Here is a 19,179-nt window from a genome sequence, read left to right on the forward strand (position 1 = left end):
CTTTCTTGGTTAAGTCATAGCTTCAGACCTACAGATTTGCCCAGCCAGGCCCTTCAAATATTTTGCAATGAGCATTTTGAAACACATGGGTTATTTGGTTTTGGCTTCCAGGCAGTTCGGTGAAATGCTTAGGCTAGAGAATTGCAAAAGTTCATGATTTGTCACCGAGGAATGAAATGTGATGCAGTAAAGCAAAGTGTGGACATTTAATACCAGATGTTGATGTAAAAAATTGGAAAATTGTGGCCTCACGTCATTATCTGACTCCTGACCCGCAGAAGCCCATCACAGTCCAGAAAGCATCTTAATTTCTGGCTTCTGTCACTATTAAACTATGTCTAATATTTTAAAATTTAAAAATAATAATTCTGAGTGATTCAGCTGAGATAATTAGGTCAGAGTAATTTTGAGGCTTTTTGCACACACACTAACAGAGTAATGCAACACCTTACCATAAAAATCAGAAGTGGAGCTTTTCTGTTTTTCTGTATTTTCTAAAAATTTTAAAAAGTAATTTGAGATGTTTATTTCTACACCTATCTAACTTCATCAAATACATAGAGGAAGAAGAGAGGAAACCTTGCTTATTTGCATTGAGAGGGAAAGACAGCACCTGAAACACACATTTCAAAACCCTTTGGCATTCGTCTACACTTCCTTGAATCTGTGCGTTTGAAAAATGGAAGGACTGTTTTAGAAGAAGATGGACTGTTGAGAAATCTCATGCCTGTGAGGACAGACGACTTGGTGTGAAATGAGTTGTAGGTAAGAAGCTACAGGTTAGGTGTCAGATCAAGTGAGCCTTTTTACTTTCTGGTAGAATTGGGCAAACCAACCTCTCTGTGCCTGTATCTCCTCCTCCTAAAAATGGGTTTAACATGAATTCCTGACCCCTGCACAGGATTGTTGCAAGAGTCAAAGAATACAGTTTACGTAAATACAACCTACGTGTCCTTTGATGGATGATTGGATAATGAAGATGTGGTACATACATACAAAGAATAGGACTCAGCTACAATAAAGGATGAAATACTGCCATTTGCAACAATATGGATGAATCTGGAGAGTATCAGCAAAGCAAAATGAGTCAGACAGAAAAACACAAGAATGCTATGATTTCACTCATATGTGGGATATAAAATAGAAAGCAACAAACAAACAAAAACGATCTCATAGACACTGACAACACTGTGCTGGTTACCAGAGGGCTGGGGGAGTGAGGAGAGGATGAAGAGAGTAAAAGGAGCCAAACATATGATGATGGAAGGAAACTAAACTATGGGTAGTGAGACACAGAATGCAATATGGACTATAGATTTGTACATGCCACTTACATGATGTTATTAACCAATGTCACCCCAATGAATTCAGTTTAAAATTCTCCTCTAAGCCCAGGGACAAGGTAGAAAGGATTTTAAAATGGCCCTCTTCTCGCCAGGCAGAAGTGTCTTACCTTCGTTTCTGTATACTTCTGATAGTTAAAGCAGCAAGGAGGAAATGAGAATGTGGATATAAGATCTTAGTGAAGCCCTGGTTCAGTGGATTGAGTGCCGACCTGCGAACTAAAAGGTCACCAGTTCGATTCCCAGTCAGAGCACATGCCTGAGTTGTGGGCCAGATCCCCCGTTTGGGAATATGCGAGAGGCAACCAGTCAATATATCTCTCGCACATTGCTGTTTCTTTCCCTCTCTTTCCCCCTCCCTTACTTTCTCTCTTTCTAAAAGTAAAAAAAAAATAGATCTTTAAGGTTTTATCACCTCTGTGGTAAGCCAAGAGACAGAAGCACACCAAGGACTGTTTTAGACAAGTACAAGAGTCAAGCCCTTCCCTCAAGAGAGAATCTAGCTTAACGTTTCTCAATTTCAATATCTCTCTCTGTCTCTCTGTCTCTCTATCTCTCTCCAGTTAAGACCAATTACGATGTGCAACTCTGGTAAGAATAGTTCACAGAATGGGTCTTTGAGCCCACACTGGCTGTTTCTACACTGATGGACTGGGACACTAACACCTGGGGAAGTCAGTAACATGCCCCCCCCACCCCGACAGCTCAGCAACATCTCTGTGATGAGAACCCAGAACTCCTGGAACCCTTTCTAATAAAGTGTTCTTGATCTCACACCTCCTGTGAAGGAGGTTTTTTATTCACTTCTCAAATACTATCAAAACTTTTTCCTTCAAGGAACTAAATTTATTTTTCAGAGAGTCATGTCCCCTTAAGAGATATATAACTGGAAAATATTATCTCCCTTGCTCCTATCTTCTCCCCACTGCTTTCTTCTTCTCTTGTTTTATCTCTCTTGCTTTCTTCATCCCTCTCTCTTTCTTTCCTTTATAGTCAGGTGTACCTGGAGGCAGATGAGAGAGGCAAAGATAGCAGATCTAAGTTATAGGAATGCAATTTGCAATTGCCTATAAATGCTCAAAACTTGAACAAAGATTTTAAAACCTCAAGGTTACCAACATCAGTTCTGAATCCAGAAAAATTATTTTCTTTTCCAAATAAGCTGATAATGTTTATGTAAAATTAAAATTTTATCATTCCCCAGTGCACTGCCATCACCAGCCGCCACTCAGATTCCTTCTGTTCAGGTTCAAAATCATCCCTGGCACTTGTAATCAAATTATCTTGCAGTGGGTGTGTGAGCTTATTTGAATCTCAGGGGGCCAAAGTAAGTTGATAATATGTTTCTCTCACAATCATCCATATTATCTGTTTATAAACAGCTTTATTTAATTTGGACAGAATTTGCAAACTTGGAACATTCCTAATTTTTCCCATCCTTTACACATAGGTCCAATCAGCCATTTTACTCTTGGTTCTGACCCTAAGAATGATGTACATTTTCCTCGGGCATATAAAGGAGAGAGAGAAAAAAAAGGAAAAGTTCACCAATGTAACAAAAACTCTTTCCAGTGAGTTCCCAATAAAGAAGTGGCAAAACATCAAATTCCAATAATGCCAAACTATTTACTGAAAGTTTTTGAAGCTTTCAAAAATGTTACAAAAAGCAAGCAAACACAGTGAAACTAATGAAATAGTAGACATTGAAAACTAGTATCTTGGTAAATCTACACAGGCATGTGGGGGAGAAGGGAACATATGATTAGGCTCTTTGACATGTATCGAATTTCATCCCATTCAAGGAAAATTATTCAGAACTTTGAAATTAAGGTCAAAACAAACAACAACAACAACAACAAAAATCCAGGATTGTGTGATATATTCATATTATGCTAGCCTATTATTCATCAAGCCCACCCAAGGACCATCTAACTCTCTTGGGAAATGTAACTTTGGCTAATGATTCAATAGGGACCAGATTATGGGCCGTGCAAAGTTGGGGGTTGACTTGTAGAAAATCAGTCTCCTTTCTGGCAGAGAAATCCACCACCAAGGTTATAGTTTTATTTCTCTGTAGGACATGAACACGTTTTATATCTTACTTTGCAATCTCATTTCATTAAGGCCTTTCCCATTGATTAAATTCTTGTTCCTCAGATTCTGTTCTCCACTTTCTGATGATGAGTTTAATGAAACTAAACTCATCATCTATTCATATGAGAATTATGTTTTTCATGATCAGAGAACTTGTGCTTTGACAATCCTCAAACAACCACGTGAGGTAGGTAGTATATCTTCCCTTTACAGAGGAAGAAACTGAGTCTCAGAGGAGGCACTTTACTTGCCCAACATTAGAGGTAAGAAGCTATAGAGCTGGACTTTGAACACAGATCTGCCTGAATTCTTTCATGGAAACTACACTGGTGATTCACATTTGGACTGGAATATCTCCCAAAACAATCAGCCTTACCTACATATATGTATATGTTGGAATTATAAACATTATAGCTGAGAACCAAAAGCAACTCACACTGAATGACCCAGCCTGGGTATTTAAATAGTAATTGAAGAGAATATTTACTAATATGTTTGGTTTCAAATTAGAACTTTTAAAAATAAGAAATGTTGAAAAAATTTGCCCATACACTATATAGAATACTATCAGTAAAGTGTGAAATTTCACTGCTATGCTGGTTCTGTTAACGGTTCTGGATGACACTGGGCAAATTACTACTGAGATTGTTATAAAAGTCATTGAAAAGTATGTAGAACACTTTCTAGAGAGCCTCTCTTTGACAGTTCATGAACACATCTAGGAGAGCTTTCTGAATGAATTTGACCAAATTACCAGCTTATCCCACTGTAAAGATGCTCAGTCTATACTGTGTTCCTGAAGGTGATTTTTGTCCTGGCTGGATACACAGGTAGATGACAAGACTGGAGAGGGACATGCTTCCCTTAGTCTGAAAGCACCTAATCTTAAAAGTGTATCTTGGGAAAGATTGGTCTTACATATACATGTTTATCTGTAAACAAGCATGATTTTCAGCTGGGGTATATATCTTTTGAATGCATTCTTTTATCCATCTGAAGATCCATTCAATGTATATGCAGATTTATAAGTTTTTCTTCATAGGTAAGATTCTAAAGTTTGGGTCATTTGGTATCTAGGTTGATAAAAACCTGTGCTTGTGTTGTGAGGGTTTTGTCTGCCAAATCACGCATTAGATGGTGACCATCTGGCTTTGTCTCCAGTAGAGTACACCTCTATTTGACGGGCACCAGGCGGCTGTCTGCCACAGATTTAAGCTAAGTGAGGCAATCTGCCCCACTCCTAGCCCTGATCCCAAACTTCGGAGCCAGCTGAATTTCAGCTTCAGCTGAAGTGAAAAGATAACTATGTGGTTCAAATTCATCTTGACTCACAGTTTTACTGTTTTAGTGTGGTTAAAGCTGCTCACTGTGTCTGTGGTTTTCTTACATAAATTTTCAATCCAGCTAGTGCTATTAGACAGCGTCTTTTCCAGCCCTGATGCTGGGGGTAGATTTTTAGCTCGCATATTTTTTCCAGATGTGATAAGCTCTCCATAGCCCTCTTGGTGGGCAAAAGCATATCCAGATCTTCTTGAGCTTGATCTACGAGTCTGAGGTCTTTGGCTTCGTTGAGGCCTTGCCTTCCTTTGAGCTTTCTGCCACTGGCGGATCTGGAGAGGAAGGAGACCCAGAGTGAGATGATGCGTCTAAATGATAGACTCCAGGCAGCGGGCCACTTTGTGAAGTGAAAGCCTTCTTCGTAAAAAAAACATCAACACTAACAAAACACCTGCCTTCATTGAAAAAGAGAGCTTTTCACCTAAAAACTAAGAATTTTTCTACCTAAAAGATTATGCTGGACACTGGTTAGTTTTTATTTCTACCAGGAGACTACTAAGCAAGAAGTACTAATGCGAACTTCATCATCGTCTCCATCTCATACATCTGTCTTAAATGAATTGGAACATGTTTTTATACAGACAGATTTTCTAGGATGCACCACCCAAACACAGTCAGTATAACAATGCATAGTCCCGTTGCCCCTAAAATGGGCCTTCCCCCTCTCTTTTGGAGATTCTCAGGATCCAATAGTCATTAGGAACTAGACAAGAACAGAACTTATAAAATGAGAATCAGAAATTTCCAACTCTTGTGGTAGGTCTATGTACTATGATATTTTCAGGGTTTCAATTTCTTCGCGGGGTTTTTTTTGATAACCTTTTGAAGAGGTCAACACCATTTGAGTGGGTTTCCAACATTTCTTTTATTCCCCAGTAAAGTTAAGGGGAAAATATCCAAGGTTTGGAGCAAGGTCTGGAAGCCACCTTGTTCTCTCAGTCAGCTGATTGCTTGGACTATGGCTTTTGTGTCAGGAGAAAACTGTTAAACAGAAAGTCATGATCTGACTAAATATAGGAAGAAACAATCATCATCTTCCTTCCTTCAGTTCATTCATCATTTTCTGGTTTACGTAAGAACGAGCTTACAGAGCCAAAGGGAAAGGACAGACATAACAGGGGACTCCGGGAATCATTTCAGAAGGAGTATTTTTGTGTTTTGGCCCCAGAATGTGAGGGATAACATGACAAGGAAAGTTCTACCTCAGTTCCTCTCAGCATTATTGGACTGGCCACACACCCATCAGTGTTTTCACCCTTCTCTTGATGTGGCTACAGTGGGCCTCCCCTTCCTTTCTCCTTTCCTCTTTGCATCCGGGTCCAGACCTAAGTTGCCATTCTTCTGCTTATACTCCTCTTCCCAAGAAATACTGAAATATGTTCTACTAACCCCTTGGTTTAGATATTTTTATAATTTGTTCTATTTTCCTTCTAACTGTATATTTTTCCAATCCATCCATCATGCTGCTGTTCCCTCTCTTAATCTGTTCAGCAGGTAACATTTCTCCTGTTTCTGAACCTGCCACTCTGTTTCTACAATGTTGGAGCCCCTTTGCCACCTATCCTGGTTGTCTCTCTTGTACTGTACCCTTTATTTGCCCCCAAGTCAATACTTTGCCCTCTAGTTTGCCTTTCCCTTGGAACAATTGTCCAAAGTGCTGCCAGAGAGCTCCTCTTTTAAAAGTCAACTTTTTAAAATCCCGACTTGTAATTTATGACTCTCCATCCATATTTAGTCTGGACATTTATTTTTATCGGCACTCGCAAGGCTAGTACATTCAGATGTAGGCAGTTCTATCTACTGTGATGTGATGTTCTGCACCTGTGGGTGTCTGCCTTTGGGAAGTTTATTGGCCCTTTCCTGGGCTCCCAATCAGACAAAGAGAACATGATTCCAAGAGCCAAGAATAAGCCCTTCAAAGACTCCTCAGCACTACAACATACCTGATCACTCAGGGTTGGGAATAAATCCACCTTCAAAAATCTGAATGCCAGCACAGGAATGACTGAAGCCACTGTCGTTAGGAGAATAACAAGCCAGATACACTTCTGGGTCAAGGAATGGCACGCATTTCCTATCATTAAGGAAAAATATACATTGTGGTTATAAATAGAATTGAATTATTGAATTAATAGGCTAGTTGTCTGTTCACGTTAAGACCTTTTTTGAAATGGTGAGGTTTGGACTACGTAGAGAGAACCCCTAGGGTCTTTTCCACTACGTAGCATGTTCAGTGGTGGTGAGGAGAAGGCAAGGCTCTTGGGAGCCATGCTGTGGCCTGGTCGCTTGGAGAGGGCCTGCTGGAGCCAAGCCTTCTCTTATCCTGGTGCAGTCTAGCATCACTCAAGAAGCACACTTCTTTCATCCAGTTTCTGGGTCCCTTGACTAAAAGGCATATTTACCCTGGCAGTTGAGGCTTAAATGCCCTCTTCCGCTAAGGAGAAAGGGGAGTATGGTTGGAGGGTAGTAGTGGTTTGGACTTCAGGGAGAAAGAAGGCAATTCACAAGAAGATGGAGATGTAGGAGGAGGGATCCCCCCGCAAAATAGAATTATCTTCTAGGGGGCAGGCCCTTTGTAGTATAGGCTTCCCTGGCTAGGTGAGTGGTATAGGTGCCCATCTGCATCAATGTTCCAGCTGGCATTGTTGTGAGAGGCTCCCTTGGCTTCAGTGAATTTTTTGGAGACTCTTTTAATGCATTTGCCCATTTCATGACAGGTGATTTAGTAGTGCACCTGCCCATAACCCACTGAGTGTTCAGCAGTTTTTGACCAAAAGCAGCATGACCCCCATGTCCCACACTCCCTGTTCAGCCGATCTCTCCCCTCTCCCCAAGCAACATTTCTTTTGTTTTTCTGGATGAAAAAAGTCCTCAAAGGGAAATGTTCTGCCAATGTGTAAGAGATAAAACAAAATGCAGCAAAAGCACTCAAAGGCATCAAAATTGATGAGTTCAAAAACTGTTTTGAGTAGTGGAAAAGAAGTCTCGGTAGGTGTATTGCATGAAATGGAGAGTGCTTTCAAGGTGACTGAAGTTTAAATGTAAGAATAAATACACAATTTTTTTTAAATAAATTCCTTTGGGGGGGGTCTCTCCTCATAAATGTCTGGTAAATAAATGTTCGCTGGACCATCTTTAACAATGGACGGAGGGAGGACTTTGATCAAATGGGCCTTGCTAGGTTCCTCCCTGTCTATCACTCCTCGTTCATACTAAACTATAGTTATCTGTGATGGTAGCTCCCCTCCTGGAGCAGTCTTCTCTCTAAATTTTTAGGCAGTTAGGGGGAATGTCAAAAGTTCTTCCTGAGTTTTTTGTTTTTATAAATAACCAGCTTAAAATAATTGAATCCCAAAAAAGGCATATATTGGGGTGGCAAACTTTGCTCCCCCTCGTTATCATGTCAAAACTATACAATGTATGTCCTGGACACAGGTAGTCTTAAATGCTACAGTTACAGTCTTGGTGACTGGGTGTGTTCCAAAGGGTAAGCTTTATTTACTACAGGGCTAAACGTTTAAATTCAGGCCACAACCCCAGAAAAACCTACATCAAAGGGACTAGCCGATTTCTCTGCTGCTCACTGGGTTATGAGACACTGAAAATGCCCAGGAGAGCAGGGATGCTTCTTGTTTCTGAAAAGAGTGTTCCCCTCACTGGGAAACCCTGGGCGCAGCCACCAAACACACTGGTGCAAAAGAACAGTGAAACTCATTTCCAAGCCTGGAGCCAGTTTCTTTACTTTGTACTCACACCTCAAATACTGAGACACTTGTTTAAACAAAGCAACAAGGGTCAGTAAGGCAGGGAGAGAAGTTCTACAGAAGATGGAAGCCCTGCTTATATCATCAAAATGAACTTTTGTTCCTATTGCTTTTCTAGGGATTTACTAAACATCCAATTATCCAGGACACCTCTCCCAATGCTAAGAAGTATTAACACCCTAAATGGGCTTTGGGTGCCTGAATTTTCTGGCTTTCAGGGGCATCCAACCTGCTACCCAGGATGGCTATGAATGCGGCCCAATGCAAAATTGTGAATTTACTTAAAACCTTACTTTTGCTCATCAGTTTTCATTAGCGTTTCTGTATTTAATGTGTGGCCCAACACAGCTCTTCTGGCAGTGTGGCCCAGAGATGTGAAAAAGTTGAACACCCCTGCTGGAGAAGAGAATCTGCCTACCAGAGAGCAGTTGGTTCCATTTCCCTGGGCAGAAACAAACTTGACTCAACAAATTAAATGTCTCTTTGAGCTCCTTGAAGCTCAGTGCCCTCAGGCATGGCTGGAAAAATACCAGCTTCACTTTAAAACCACACTCCTGTTTGCTGCTGGCTACTAAGGAAAAAAATTTTTGTTAAACCTCAATGTTGATCTAACTTTTGAAAAGACTCATTGGAGCTCAGTAATTAATTCCTGGAATTAATTAGCTGGAGAGAGTGGTCCCCACACAAACTACTTTCTCCAGTTGAGGCATTCCAGTCTCGTTATGCATTCTAAAATGCTTTGTGAGGACTGGAAATCTTCTAGTCAATGCACTGAACTTTCAGATTTGGCAACAAAAGAAAAAAAGAAACAAAAAAACCCCAAAAGTTTTAACATCTCTCTCTTTCCTAATACGCTTATTTTTATTCATAACCATCATACTTTTTCTACATGACTGGAATCTTTTGATAAACAAAGTATTAATATTATATATTAAGTAAGAGTGCTGCAATTTAAATTTTCCATGTGCGTGCAGGGCAAGGCAAAAACTGAAGAATAACATCCTTGAATGTATGTGCAAATTTGAATGAAATTACCATTTCAGGAGCCTTTGCATCACTGGGGATGTATAACACTCTAATTGCTCTTATTTTGCTTTCTACATGAACCAGTCTTCTAAGAATTCTTTTATAGACTGGATTCCCCAACCAGTAGATGCAAATCTCAGTCTTGCCTGATTGAGCTCACAAAAGTTGTCATCTGTGTTTCTCTCCTTTCCACAGTTTGCTGGGATGAACTCAAAAACATCATTATTACCAACTTCTCTCACACACCCTAGAGATTTCAAAACTTCTGAGAAAGTATATTAGTAGCCCCACTGTCTAAAGTTCAGTAGCCCTTGCTAGGAATCACTTTGAAATGTGGAGAGCAATGTTAGTATACTCAATGGATGGGCCAGATGTACGGTTTCGTAGAATCACAGAATCTCAAGATTGTAAAGGACTTCAGGAGGTGCTTCATGACCTACAGTATTTACTGCTCAAATTGCTCTGCAGTGTCCTCAAGACACATTTGCTTGGATCATCATCCTTATCATCACCACCACTACCATGGGTAACATTTTTTAATGTCAGAATGATAGAATGTCACATGCTAAGCATTTATATGCATTATTTCATTTAACCCTCACAAATTTCCTATGAAACTAGAAAATATTAATATTCCCAGTTTAGAAATAAAGACATTAAGGCATGAAAAGGAAAAAACTCGCCCTCCATCACACAGCTAACAAGCAGTGAAGCTGACACCAAAACCTGGCCATCTAACTACAGAGCCTACTCTTCATGCCACTCTGGACTAGTGTCCCAGAAGTTTTAGAAGGCTCTAAATTATACATCATTTCTTTCTTATTGTAACACAAGTAAGTTTCACCAGTAATCTTTGGCAGAGATGTTGGTGATAATGTGGCATGAAAGACACATTTTCTTTCTCTTTCTCCTTCCTCTATCATACATGAACTTCTCCCAGGTCTTGGTGAGCCCTGATACATGTGCTATGCCTCTTGTTTTCAAAAAGGCAGTTAACTTCACCTGCGCTGTTGGAGTAGCTATCTCAATGATTCTTCTGCATCTGGTAAAGACAGCAGAAACTAATCTTTTAGAGTTCTTTTCAAGCTTGGAAGCCTTCGGATGCCTCTGATGCAATCAGTTCCTAGACAAACAATTAGTGGTCACCCCTAGTCCCACCTAACACAGAAAATAAATGACAAAGACAAATAAATGACAGCATGATGCTAGGCCCCAGTAGATAATAGGATTCACTTACCAACAAATGGAAACTGCTTTGGGAAGACGTCAAACATGCCATTACTGTGCATTGCAAATAAAATAGAGAAGTACGTGGCAATGCTGCCCCATATGAAGACGTGGTTAATGACAGTCCAGTAACTGGTATCCAAGGCTATCTGTAAATAAAGCAGGTACAAGGGGGAAATCTCTGAGGATTAAAAAGAGCATCTTTTTACTGAGTGATATTTCCCCAGAACTGCTCTGTGAAAAAAGTTATACCTGTCTAGCTCCCAACCAACCAGAGGCACCTCCACTTTGTGCACAACTCAGGGGACTGACTTGACACTTCTGCTCGACAACTGATTTTAGAACTTCTTTCTGCAAGCCATTGTATCTGCCAAGGCTCAATCAGAATCAGGTAATAAAATGTTAAACTTCCTTTAAGAGAGAAATAAGAAAGCAGAATGGGTTCTAATTTCAATGTTAACTTATAAATTGCTTTTAAAAATGTTTTTGATGGAAAAAATATTTTCTGTAGTAACCAACTGCAACATTTTATAATCTGTACATAAATTTTCACATGACCATTTTCTTACACGGGCATCATCTGTTTCACATCAATATTCTATCTCATTTTGATGACCCTTTCTCTTAAATTACTCAAATAGTAACAAAGAAAAATCCTTAATCTTCTTCTGACATAAATGTCGGAAGCTGGTTCATAGTGCCCTGGGAGCATGTTCACAACCCCTCTCCCTTCCAGTTACTTGGTGTGGCAGTAAAGCTGTAAAAGAGTGACCTGCTATCACAAAGTCATGGAAGCCCCTGGTGAAGAAGAGCCATTGTGTTCTCAGAGAGAAACAAGTAGGTTCTGACATCATTATTTGCATCTCAGAGGTCCAAAGTGACCCAAGGGAAGGTTTGCTCCTTGCCAGCCGAGTGTGGTGCAAGACCACAGATGCCTCACCTGCCGGAGAGGACCCTACTTACTTAGTAAATAGATCCTTCTCTGCATTGGAGATATATTCCCACTTCCCACTTTAAGTTTGCTGTCCTTCGAAACACTGCCCCAGTAATAGAATGCTGGGAAGCCTTGGATATAAACTGCAGAGATTATAAAGGGACAGCATTTTCTTTTTTCAAGAGGCCTGAGAAGAGAAAATCCTGTCTCCCATGCCTCAGCAAAGAGATGCCAGTTTTCCAGCTTATTTGGCTACCAAGACATGAGACAAAATCTCCAAATCTACCTTCTACCACCTTTCAGTTCATCACTATCCAGGGACACCAATGGCCTGGGCTGTGTGAGTGTGAGTAAGCATAAAAAATCACAACAAATTTAAGCCTCAGGAAAAAGAAGAAGAACAAACCAAGAACAAGTGGCTCCTATTGAGGCAGAACTAATGGAAAAAGCAGACAAGTACTATAACAACAATAACAAAAAATGTAATGAGAATTTTTAAGAGGATGCAATTAGATCACAGAAAAAAACCTGGATAAAAAAAGCATTATTGCTGAATTTAAAAATTCAATAGAGAAACAAAGTAAGAATAGTCACTGATGAGAACTGAATTAATATTCTGGAAAAACAAGTGGAAATAATATCTCACAGCAGAGACCAAAAACTTGAAGAAACAGAAACCATGTGCAAAAAGATATGAGACAGAGATGGCAAATCCATAGATGTCAGATCTGTGGGTCCAATACACAAAATAAGCAAAATTTTAGAAAAATAAATAAATAGAAGGGAAATGATCAAAGAAATAATAGAAGAAAACTGCTCTGGTATAATAAGCAGCAAAGATTTTCAGATGTGGGGGAGCAATGTAAATCTAAGGCAAGTTAAGGAAAGAAGTTATATTCTGGTGTCATTTGGGAAGTCAAAGGATGAAGAACACACACTTCTAGACAGAGAAGACATTACTTACAAAGGAAAGAGAATCAACATAATATCAAATGGTTGAAACTGGGATATAGAACAACTTTCACAAGGTTCCTAATGAAAAAGGCTCTGATTCAAGAATCTTATGCCCATTCAATATAGCATTTAAATGTAAAGACAAAGAAAGAATACTCAAAAATGTAAAATCTATCTGCCATTTCTGAAGAAATTGTTCAAGGAAATTGCTGTAACCAAAAAAGATTAATTAATTAGAAACAAAGGTCTCAAAAACGGTGGAAGACACAGAGCTTCAAAGTGGTGGTAAGCAACAATTCTTGTAAATTTAGAGTTGGCTCTAAATGAGTAACTATGTGAATATGAACCATAGTATTAATTTAGAAAAAATTTGCAACATTCAAAACATATGTTGGAGGAGCATTTAACAGCATCCTGATACTAGAATTCTAAATTATAAATGTTCAAGAATTGGGGAGAAGATGGAACAAGGGAGGGAGAAGTGCAGTAAAAACATTTCCAAAATTGTTTACTCTGGAGGTGGGTGAGGGAAGGTATAGAATAGGATAGTAAAACACTTGATGGAGGATACAGTTGCTTAGTTTTGGTGTGTTAGTGTGGAAATGAAGATTTAACTGGTTATGAAAATAAGGAGAAATCATAGTAGAATGGAAATTCAATAGTAAAAGTTAAAAGTTGTTCATATGTAGCATATTTAAAAAGTCATAGTGTACTAGTACATGTGTGGCACCATTGCTTCCATAAAGGAAGGAAGGAAGGAAGGAAGGAAGGAAGGAAGGAAGGAAGGAAGGAAGGAAGGAAGGAAGGAAGGAAGGAAGAAAGGAAGGAAGGAAGGTCCTGAATGTCTATCATTAGAGGATGGGTGAATAAATTATTTTGTGTCCATATTATAATATTCTGCACAGCTTTTCAAAAGGTTACAATAGCTAAATATGTTGGTTTGGAAAGCTGTCCAGCATATCTCATTAAGTGAGAAAAGCGTATCACAGAAATTATGAGAATTTCCCTTGAATACATGCATGTATGTCTCAAAGCAAAGAAAAACTATGGAAGAATTAACCTACAGTAAACATAGTGGTAGTTAACCAGGGAAATATAGGGAAGAAAAGGAAGATAGTTGATTTTATTTTAAATACTTCTATTATTATTTAAAATGTTAAAAGGAGAACTTTATAACTCAAATAACTGAAGAATACTGATATTTAAAAAATAATAGAGACTGGTAAAGTTTGACCAATAGCATCAGCAGAACACATACATAAGATTCATGACTGTAATTACTATACTGTAATTTAAACTACAATGCCAGACACAAATGAGTATTTGTTCATGGAAATTTCATGGGGATTGTTACCATAATGACAAGTTAAACTTAGACAGCAAGAAAATGGTATTAATGCCACCATCAAAGTGAGCTTATTCACAAAATTCCTGAAATTCATTATTCTCTATATATGTAGGAGAGCAGTTTCCATTGAAGCCAAAATTGCTGAGCTTTTATAATTATAATAAACATTTATGCACTCAGTTCTAAAAATTCAATGGTAAAGCAAAGCTTTGCAGGGCTTCCTAGAAATAAAAATGTGTTAGACTAAAATGACAGGAATTAACCTTTATATTCCTTAAACTGAACTTTGACGTTGAAAGCAGTTCTGTGCATATATCCTCTGTTAACAGAGCTTCTCTTCTGTTTTATTCAAGGATGATCCCAGTGTCCTAGGTGTCCCCTCCTGGAAGAAAGAGGTGGACCATGCATTCCCAGCAGCTTCCAGTTTTCTTTATAAAGCAGGCAGGTCCACATGGCTTTGGAGTTGGTGATCTGAGGTCAGATCTGTGTTTAGATGCTGGCCTGTCACATTCTGTGTGACTTGAGTTGTAACCTGTCTACTTTTCATCTTTAGTAATAGTATCTATGTTTTAGAGGACTGTGAGTGGAGTAAACAAGATAAGGGAATTATCTCAGTAACAATTCATTTACATAGGAAATGTTCAATTAATGGGAGCTACTGCTGTTACTCGGAAAGCCAGAAAAACCTGACAGAAGCAAGTGGGCCAGGTTTGCTGCTAGCATATCTGCAGCCTCTCCTCGCTCTATTCTCACAGGTAATCTCTCTCTTCCAAACCCCAGTGCTCCTAGCTTTATCACCACTCTCTTTCTTTCTCCTGTATAAACAAGAAAGCATCTGATATTTTTCTTTCTACTCAGTGAGAACCTTTGTTCTCAGGCTGCCTGAAAATTTGCATTCTGACCAATAAAAGACTTTATCCCAGACAAAGTTGGAGTCAGACAGGTCTGGGTTTCAATCCTGGATCTGGGACTCCATGTGTCACCTCAGGCAAGTCCTTCACCTCCCTGAGCTCCAGCTGTAAGAAGGGATAATAATACCTACTTCATAGTGGCCCTGCAAAATAAGTATAAGCATGACATTACTCATAGCGGTAATGATGATACAGGTTTCTGAAGGCTACCACCAAGGACAGGCTTGCTTTAGTCATCTGAGATTAGATGGACATGTAACTAGTAAAGTGGGGATAGTTGGGCACCTCAGCCAAATTCTTCTCACTTGGTTTGTTCAACTTTAAACTCTCTCTTTATCCCTTGCCCTTTCGTTCATTCAGCAAATACTCATTTGTGTCTGGCATTGTAGTTTAAATTAGAGTACAGTGATAAACAAAGCATGCCTGTTGGAAACTGGTATCCATTCTTGCCCGTTCTGCATCTAGGCCACCATCACTAGCTTGTATCTCTCCTCTCTCATTCTCCTATCCAGAAAGTTCCTTAGTCTGCTGGCCGTTTCAGGCCCCTCTAGCACTCGAAAGTAATGGTGGGTATGTGGGAGAGGACAGAGAGAAATCAGATAGAGAAGAAATCTATGGGATGGGAGTATATGGATAAGACGTAGAGGACTTTGACCCTGTAACATGGTAAAGAGATCACAGCCACCAAGCAGTGAGACCCAGAACCTTATCTTCAGAAGTACAACTTCCTGCGTGCATTACTGCTTCCCAGCCATTCCCAAATACTCTGCACCCCAGCAATAATAGTGTTGTAGAAAATGCCTGCCTCACCTTTTTAAAGGACACTCTCACAATTGCCTTTATTTAAGAACATTTACTTGAGAAATAAGACTACTGAATCCTACTCCAGAACCTGCAATGCAGTCACTGTGTGATCTTGGGCAAACCTTGGTCCCAGTTTGTTCTGTCAATTTTATTTAAAATTATGCCTGTTATGCTTTTAACATAAAACAACCAATTCTTTGAAACTCCTCTTTCTAGGAAATGCAGCTCATTCTCTTCCCCCTGAACATAGGATGGACATAATGACTCAGTTCTAATACAAGGAAACAATCAGTTTACAATGGAGAAACCTGAAAAACATTATCTTAACTAAGTAACCAAGATCAGCATCACCAGTAATAAATTATGTGGATAGCATGTGCTCCCTGATAGGATGCAACAAGAACACACCTCTGTGTTTCTTCCCAAAATCTATAATCTCAGTCTATTCCTAAGAAAACAACAACAACAACAACAACAACAACCAGAGACATTCTACAAAATACCTGACCCTCTTCAACAGCATTCAGGTCATGAAAGACAAGGGAAGAGTAGAAAACTGTCAGAGAGGAAACTAAGAAGACATGACAACTGAATGCAATGTGGGATCCTGGAACAGGAAAAGGTCAGTAATACCAAAACTGAGGAAATCTGTAGTTCAGTTAAGGGATCTGTACCAGGGATAACTTCATAGTTTTGACAACTCTACAATGGTTACGTAAGATGCTAATGTTAACATTAGAGAAAAGTTAGATGGACCAAGGTTACCTTTGAGGAGATGGAAGGTGGAGAATAGATGGGAGAGACAAAGCCAATTAGGCCTGAACCAAACAGACCTGGATAGTCCCACCCTGAATGAGGGACCAATGGTTACTCTGAGTTCTAAGTATGAATCCCTCTGACAAAGCATGGGTACCATTCTTATAAAACCTTGATAATTAAAGGTAAGACATTTTGAATAGTTTGATTTAAAAAATTCTAAGTTACAGAATGCAAAATTGTGTGATCTTTCTTATAAATAAACAATATTTTTGAAGTAAGATTATTTTTTAATATAGTTTATTGATTATGCTATTACAGTTGTCCCATTTTCCCCCTTCACTCCCCTCCACCTTGCACACCCCCTCCCACCCACATTCCCCCACCTTAGTTCATGTCCATGGATTGTACATATAAGTTCTTTGGCTTCTACATTTCCTATACTATTCTTACCCTCCCCCTGTCTACTTTCTACCTACCATCTATGCTACTTATTCTCCATACCTTTTCCCCCTCTCTGCCCCTCCCACTCCTCTGTTGATAACCTTCCATGTGATCTCCATAAAGTAAGATTATTATGAGCTCTCAGCTTGTGAAAAAAGGAGAAATGTAATGATGGCATCCAATTGTTACAAGAACTGTCTGCTTTATGGGTAAAATGCTTCTAAACCTAAAGTTAATATAGAAACACAGCACTGATATTGCTGTGACAGAGTATAAGAAAATAAATAATGGACAAGCAAAAAGAAAAAGAGGTATAAGAATACCAACAGATTTTTTAAACTAAAACATGAAGTTAATCAAAAATTGTAGGGTTAATTTTGAAAGCTAGTTTCACTAAAAACATATGATGCCTGTTATATCTACAGTGAATTTTCTAGGTAAGGTTTTTGCCCTTATTTTTATATAGCATATAATATTAAGGACAGTTTGAAGAATAGTTGCCCTTTGCTTTCTTCTTAAGATAGGTCCTTTATCTCAGTGACTACCTTTAGAATCATCTCTTGGAGCACCAAGTAACAGGCCTTACCTGGAGGTGATTAAGCTGCTACCATTAAAAAGGTGTCCCACTACATGCCACAACCACTCTCCCACTGCAAGGAGAATCCAGGGGAGTGGAAATGTGCTCTCATGACAAGGAGTAGAACCTCCCCTGAGGTTCTCTGGGCCAAAACAATAAGAGTATACACTGAGTTTGCTCAGTGATCAAAGGCAACAAAACAAGAGAAGCTGGAGTGCCCAATATAATGGCAAGAGCTGTACAAAAAGATGAAGCAATAGCTTCTTGAGGAGATATAGATCTTATCCCTGTAATGGACTCCCCTGATGGATGCCTGCGCTACATCGGATGCTTCCAAGTCACTCTGTGATTTCCTCCTCCGCTGAAGAACTGAACATAGGGGACTGGGCTTGGAGGGTTCAGAGAGCACCAGTGTGCTTTATTTAGCTATAAAACAGACAAACAGAACTCCTTTTTGAGTGGAGAAATCTGGTTCTGCTTTTGGATGCTACCTGTCTGACTCTGAATTTTGAACTTCCAAGATGTCAATTGTCAGATGGCTTTCATATGGACTTAATGATACTCACTCAGATGGGCCAACAAATGGAAAAGATGACCTTTTAAAGCAATATGTTTATATTGATTCATTCAATCTAATAAATATTTATTGAGCCATGAACAAAAAGTCTGGGTTTAATGAGATCTTTTGTTGGATGTGAACAGCTAAGATTTATAAAAGATTGGTTTCAAATCTTTTTGGCTAGGAAAAGGTCTGACCAAAGGCAATTCAAACTTTATAAAAATTAATCCCTTGATTGATACTTTCCCCTTAAAAATAAAAACAAGAAACAAACAAAAACCCTAAAACAAAGACATAAAACAGAAGTCACATTGCTTGCTGTACCCACCCAGAGCTACAGATTTTAATGGACAGAAACCTTTTGTGAATTCTACTTATATCTAATAGTATTGTTCATCATTTGCATTAAAAAGAAAATAGAAACACAACTCAAGATGTCCAGTGGAAGAAGATCAATGGAACATCAAAAGTCATCCCCATCAGATTCAGAGGTGCCACAGGTATACCACTGAACCTCTTGAATAATTCCAAGGTTATAATGCCATTTAAACTGTAGATCTCACTTTAAAACCTGGAAATTATGAAGTCTTATGGAAACCATGGGAAAGTTTCTCTTTCTGTCGTAAGTGGAAAAAATTTCTTCTTCAAACACCAGCAGGAAATAGTAGTATAATCATATCTCCTTACCAACATATTCAATCCCAAGAAGTGATTCCATTTTGAGGTTTCTACTAATGTGGAGGTTATAGACACCTAATGCTAATTTCCTACATCTGGTAATTTATGTTAAACCTTCTTGTTTCTTTCTTTTTTTCCCAGTTTCATTGAAAAATAATTGGAATGGGAGTAAAAGGCAGAAAACTGCATTTGAACAATGATTAAAATTTTAAAAATCTCAAAAAAGGAAAATAATTGACATATATCATTATATAAGCTTAAGGCATACAGTATGATGATTTGATTAACATACATTGTGAAATGATGACCATAATAGGTTCAACTAGCATCCACCTCAAAATATGTAGTCAAAAAGGAAACCCCAGTGATCCTGTGGGATCTGTTCCCCTCCAAGAAGTAGAAAAAAATCAGTCAACAATGAA

The 19,179-nt window shown here is 38.9% G+C and overlaps 1 protein-coding gene across 5 annotated transcripts in view; it reads right to left on the bottom strand.

Annotated features, from left to right (window-relative positions):
* Positions 1-2,747: 2,747 nt before the first annotated feature.
* ATP8B4 (ATPase phospholipid transporting 8B4 (putative)) overlaps positions 2,748-19,179 on the bottom strand; it is a 206,294-nt gene continuing 189,862 nt past the window's right edge. For all 5 annotated transcript variants that reach the window (XM_045823771.1, XM_045823772.1, XM_045823774.1 and 2 more), the window contains 3 exons: positions 10,803-10,941; positions 6,719-6,849; positions 2,748-5,047 (listed from right to left, as the gene is read on the bottom strand). In XM_045823771.1, coding sequence (XP_045679727.1) covers positions 4,766-5,047; positions 6,719-6,849; positions 10,803-10,941 — 552 coding nt within the window. In that variant the 3' untranslated portion in view covers positions 2,748-4,765. The remainder of the gene's footprint in view (positions 5,048-6,718; positions 6,850-10,802; positions 10,942-19,179) is intronic.

The sequence above is a fragment of the Phyllostomus hastatus genome, unplaced genomic scaffold, assembly GCF_019186645.2.
Source record: "Phyllostomus hastatus isolate PE091 unplaced genomic scaffold, TTU_PhHast_1.1 phas_scaffold_501, whole genome shotgun sequence".
NCBI classification, from domain to species: Eukaryota; Metazoa; Chordata; class Mammalia; order Chiroptera; family Phyllostomidae; genus Phyllostomus; species Phyllostomus hastatus.